The 6,000-nt window shown below is 40.4% G+C and overlaps 1 protein-coding gene across 1 annotated transcript in view; it reads right to left on the bottom strand.

Moving 5' to 3' along the window:
* The window catches only part of LOC145438817 (thrombospondin-type laminin G domain and EAR repeat-containing protein-like), a 28,984-nt gene continuing 22,984 nt past the window's right edge, over positions 1–6,000 (bottom strand). The window contains exons 12-14 of the mRNA XM_080316175.1: positions 4,428–4,597; positions 3,481–3,579; positions 1–1,888 (exon numbers count right to left, since the gene is read on the bottom strand). Of these exons, the coding sequence (XP_080172301.1) occupies positions 1,732–1,888; positions 3,481–3,579; positions 4,428–4,597 (426 nt within the window). The 3' untranslated portion in view covers positions 1–1,731. The remainder of the gene's footprint in view (positions 1,889–3,480; positions 3,580–4,427; positions 4,598–6,000) is intronic.

The raw sequence follows: 6,000 nt of genomic DNA, 5'->3' as shown, positions 1-6,000 counted from the left end.
TTCGCGTGATAGTCTATATTTTGCATTACGTGGTCACAATCATACACGAAAAATAACAGTGGCAGTATCGAAAAGTAAAGTATATAGTACAAACTGTACCGGTATGAAGCTTATACGAATAAATAAGTGCACTTGAGGTTGATACGAGTGAAAATAGTAATCTCTTTCGTTATACAATGCGATTCGCGATTTTCATCATAATTATTCCACTCTCGTAAGCATCTACGGCCCGGCAGAGACACTTACGGCCTTCGCTTACAGACGGCCACTCAAATTAAATTCGTCCACACGTAATCTTTCACTCAGAAATTTTGCGATGGGTCAGTTTGATAAAAATGAAATAAAAAGATGCACCATTTTACACGTTAGTTTTACAAAATCGTAAAATTCTGCGTGTCTGTCTTATGACTGCATCCACGAGGAAAACGATATTCGAAATTGTTCAATAGATTAATCCTATCCGATATTGACCGATTTGATATATTGTTCCTTCAAAAGACTTATTTTTATTAAAGCTATATGACATCGGTATCAAATATAAAATAACGTGTCCGACGCATAAGTTTGCCACATCTTCAAGTGGCGTCTCACACACATATCGTCGCATGTGCAAACTGAACACCAAACATCAATAAATAAATAGTATTGCGGGTATAACGCAGAACGCGTAAGTATGATCCGAGTTTCAAAGTTCCATCAAGACCTAGCGTGGCAAATTTGTTCATAAATCAAAGACACGCGTGATCCCACCAGGAGATTTCGCGACCAATCTTCACCGAAACCTTATCGGTGTGAAAGCAACAGGCACGGGCGGATACCACGGATGTATCGTGACGTGTCCAATGACCCCACACTTGCGAGGGTCGAATGATCCTTCAGTTACCTCGCGAATCGGGATTTGTACTTTCGAGAATGCGTCACGCCTGTGCGATGTCCAGAATTGGAGGAATGATAAGTTACCAAGCTACCGGTTGAGGTTTAGAGATTTTTCACCTCGTCTGACTCATTTCGAGCACTTTCTAAGTGGTGTGGGTCTCAAAATCACAGTCTTATGCCAAAAGGTGGTCAGTATTGAAACACGTTTACTTTCAAGGGGTGCTCAAGTCTGGGGTACTCACTCAACTTCAATTTCTACTAAGCAGCTTTTTAGTCAAAACTACTTACTTTTACAATTCGGATTTTGTATTCGGTATACTTTTGGGACGAGAGCATCGCTTTTACGAGTGAATTTGTCATAAGAAATGGGTGAAAGGTGAAACAGCACCTGTATCACGGAAACCGGAATATATTTTAAAAGTATTCACCTGTTTGTAGTGTCATTAGTCATGTCGCGTTAGATGCGAAAATAGATCTTTCAATTTGGAAAGTACCCACCTCCGACTAGCCGCTAAAAGCATGCGACCCCTCCCCAACTACTTGTGTACTTTCAGACTTAATTTCTACTCCCGCTTCGAATAGTTCTGACATGTCATTGAATTCGCTGCTTCTACACCAAATTGAGTGGCAATGTCGGCTACGTTGACCAACCCGGCTCATTCCAGACACATCCGTCTTCGCGAGGTTTTGTAGAACTGTTTGCACTGATCAGTTTGTAGATCTACATGTACTATTCTCCACCATTCAAAGAATTCTTCCAGCATCCAAAGGAGTAAAGATTTCAAAGGCGCCTTCAAGGGGTTATCCAAACCCACCGATACGTGTGCGCATGCGCATGCGCATCCGGTCTGCCTATCAGTACGTAAGTATCCTGAGAATCTTATTATTCTTCCCTTTCACGTTAGCCGACACCAGGTACTTTTCCCCGTTGCCAATGTCCAGCATTTCCCAGTCAGACGACGGGTATACGGACAGCGTATGCACCGGCACGAAGCGTTCCGCGCCTTGCCATCTGCGAAACAGGTGATTAAACAGACTTGGTTGAGGGTTTGCTCGCCGAGATAAACCGACATTTGTCAATATTGATCGCGCGTCTTGAAACGTGTTGACTCGGGCAATAAAACGTATTTGTGTATATTTATGCGGGTTATTGTGTTTGGCGATATTGTTTCACAAACCGCCCGACACCGAAGCGCTCATTTCCTGGCGTCGTAATTACGCCGGCGTATAGTCAGCCGTTGACCGAGTACATAGTTTCGTATAGATGGAATTCGGAGCGGCTAACGCGAATATTTCTGCGATTATACTGCCTGGTCGTAAATCCGTCTCCTAAAGTCAAATTATTAACAAGAAAATAAAAGTTGTACAAGATATCTTACACCCGACAAGGCCGACATTTCGGCACGACTCTCGCAGATTGTGCGATGGCATGAGAATGATTTATTACTAGCGCAGGATGGGGTTGTACCGCGCGGAGGAACAGCCACACAAATCGAAGACAATTTTGGAAAAGCCCGCGCCCTACCAGAAAGTATCTGTTACATTATTTATTTTATTAATTCTAATACTACAGGTCAATACGAATTGTAGTAGTATTTTAATTTAACACACAAAAATTAGGCATGGAAGATGTAAATAGATATGTAGTAGGATTGATCAAAAATAATCTTTCTCGTCAAATTTTACTGGCTATATTTTATAAAATTTTAACGTGGGGTACAAAAACGCTGCACACCAAATTTTGCTTAATTCCAACCTGTAGAAGCGGAGCTATCAGACTCAGAATATTATATTTTATTAAATAAAAATATTACTGTCAACCCCTTGGAATTATTAAGTCGTCTAAAACCGACACATACCAAATTTTCGTTCAATTCCAACCAGTAGAGCGAAGTGTAGGGGTAAAAAAGTTTTAATTTTGAGAGTTTTCTTCTAGAAATACCCACCGTAATACTATTATTTCAAATGCCAAATATGCCAACCTAACAGTTTTAACGAAGAGCCGGTATAATTTAAAGTAAAACAACCCTATAATGTTGAGTGCACACTACAAACTTAAATAAATTTAATAGGCGAGAACAGAACAAAAAAGGACAAGTGGTCAAAATGATGCGGCCTGTGTGAGTACTAAGTAGGCGAGGTCGATATCCCAACCATCGGCCTTGAGAGTTGGACTTGGCGCGAATTAACAACGGATTTGGTCTTGGATCCGATTCTCAAATAAGGAACAGGTTTTGGATTGAAAATGTGATATACTCATCTCTGCGTGGGTATAGTAAGACATGCTCAAACTAATCTATCGTGTGTATATAAGGTATATGGAGATATCGTCTATCGACAATCTCACATATGACATAATAAAAGCGTAATTCAAACGTGAGAGTCGTCGAAAAATCTTACAAGCGTCATCAAATTCAGCACTCACCCTACACAGGAAATCACAGAAGCTTATTCACTCCGCCACAGTTACATTTACTCTCTCACAACTTACTAATCCAACCAACATCCCGAGACATTACCACCAAGAAAGATGTCACATAACGTCACTTAACCTTTGTCGCGAATATTATTATCAGTAGGAGACGCGTCACGCGGCGCACTTACCGATATATGGTGTTATCAATCTTGGATTTACCGTCTTCCGAACTGCCGGCGATAATGTACGAATCCTTACCGACGGTGAAGTATTCCCAATCAAGTGCCCTGATAAACAAACGGATAACGTGCCCGTGTTTACAAGTAAGCTAATGGCGAAATATGTTAGGTGGTGGTCAGGAGCGAAGTATACGTCTACTTTTCCGGTGTCCTTGCGTAGATTTGCTGAATCACAGTGTACATATACTCGAGTGGTTATATTTTAAGACTACTTCCACTTTTACTGGATAATCATTTACAACACGACTAACATTGGTGACTTTGGATTTGATAAAGTGTAGACTTGTTTGCAGATATGTTTCCAGCACGTTTACGAACGATACCCAAGTACGTTTGGCCAAGTTGTATACTTGATTATTTTCACTTCTGCTTAGCAGTTTTAGTAAAAACGACATCCTTTTGCAACTTTTAATTTTGTAAAGTGTAAAATCGTTTTGGGATGCGTTTCCATGACATTTATGAATGAAATGAGTAGGTTTCACCCAGATAACTATTGAGTGATTACGTTTTTTGACTATATACTTCCACTTTCATGAACAATTAACGACAGAACTGGGTATATCTTAAAAAATTGCACCTATCTGCAGTGTCATCAGATATTTTACTTTATTCGTGAAGATCTATCTTGTTGTTTCGATTGTAGCCACCTTCGATCGACTGTACCAACGGAACGTCTCAACCGAATCCACTTTTTAATCCTACATATATTCGAATACTTTTCGGATCTCTTCATGTTCTATTTCCATTCGCACTAGTCAGATTAATCATGTCCTGAAAATCACTATTTCTACCACCAATTGGGTCTAAACGTACGACTAGCACTAGACTTATACTTGAGTACATGACACAAACTACTTTGACCATGCACCTCTGAATACACCGCATCTTGAACTTACCCGGTGGTGGGTATGTCTTGTATCTTCAGAAACTTTCCGCGCGATTCCGACAGGCGGTAAACCACGGAGTTCACCTTGTACGACTTCTTCCTGTAGTCGTAATAGTTGGCGACAGCCAGGTAATGGCTGTTTCCTATCTCGAAATGCTCCAAGTCGTGAGCCCCGGTCGTCTGCAAAAGATGTATGTATGCTCTATCCTGTAGATTCATCCCGACAGACATTTCATTTTCATCAACGTACGTAGCTTTGTACTTAGTTGGCCTACATTTTTCATATGCAGCGATTTGACCAATCGATTCAGATTGGAATACTCGAATCATTAGGATTAATACTTGATTCAGATTCGAATACTCGAATCATTAGGATTATACTCGATTCAGATTCGAATACTCAAATCATTAGGATTAATACTTGATTCAGATTCGAATACTCGAATCATTAGGATTAATACTCGATTCAGATTCGAATACTCGAATCATTGTGTCCAGCCCTATAGTAAGCGCGCTTTTGTTACCGATTTTAAGAAAACGGCCCTGACATACGATACCGTTTTCGGGCGAGGGTCGGATCGTGTTTATATCTCGCGTTTTATTGGTTTTTCTCGTGTTTGGCGGTAAATAAAAGTCGATATGTGTGCGATCGCAATCCAACACCTGTCGTCTGAGCAGAAATTAAACGCGTCGGAAACCTACGCTCGGTTTATATTCGTCTGCAACTGTGTAAGCTGTGAAGCCGCCGTGATAAAAATAACTATGCCCTCCCGACCCCGATGTCGCTAGACATCAATTTAACTCGGTCTAATAAGTACGTTTCAGCGACATAGTCACAACGCTTATTGAGGATTGATAATAAATAATGAGCACTTGTCTCAGAACGCTACCGATTATCCTTGCCTAAGACAGGGACAGCCCACGGTTTTTCAATATGAATGACAAAAGAAGACCTCATATACGAATGCTGTTCTGATACGCCTTCATCCTCTTAAACGTTATTGATATATCGGAGGTTGTCGAAGTATAGTCATCGTTTGTACTCAAGTATAAGGAAGTAGAGCCGTAAATTTCAACTCAATTGCAAGTAGAAGTAGATTTTCAAAAGTACTCAAGAAACTAGTTTCGTAAAGTAGATTTGGCCGAGAAGTCGCAAGTTGGGTTGCACAGGGTTTTACAAAATGCCATTTTAAAAAGAACGAAATTGTTTTTTCAAGTTACATAATTATTCCATAAATATGGAAATATTTTCGCAAAAACTTGTAGCATGAGTCCACGGACGATATGCAGCAGACATAGTCGACGTTTACGATATGAAATTGGTGACCGTCTACCGAAAAATGCGGCATCGCGATGTAGACCTGGTCGAAGAAATTTTTGGTCCGTTTAGGACAGGGGTCGGAAGCCTTTTTCGGCAAAGGAGCCATATTTACATTATATTTTCAATTGGCAATGCCATTCCTTTGTGACGTCACAATTATAGATTCATGACGTCACGGCTGTTAAAAAATATCACGTTTTAAATAAGGGCCATGTTCTTACGGACCAATTTCTGTTTAAGCTGCAACCATTGGTGTTTTTTT

Source organism: Botryllus schlosseri, chromosome 5, assembly GCF_051294905.1.
Source record: "Botryllus schlosseri isolate E-star chromosome 5, Bs_hap1, whole genome shotgun sequence".
NCBI lineage: Eukaryota > Metazoa > Chordata > Ascidiacea > Stolidobranchia > Styelidae > Botryllus > Botryllus schlosseri.
Note: the sequence above shows the minus strand (reverse complement) of the source record. Positions and strands in the feature narration are given on the sequence as shown.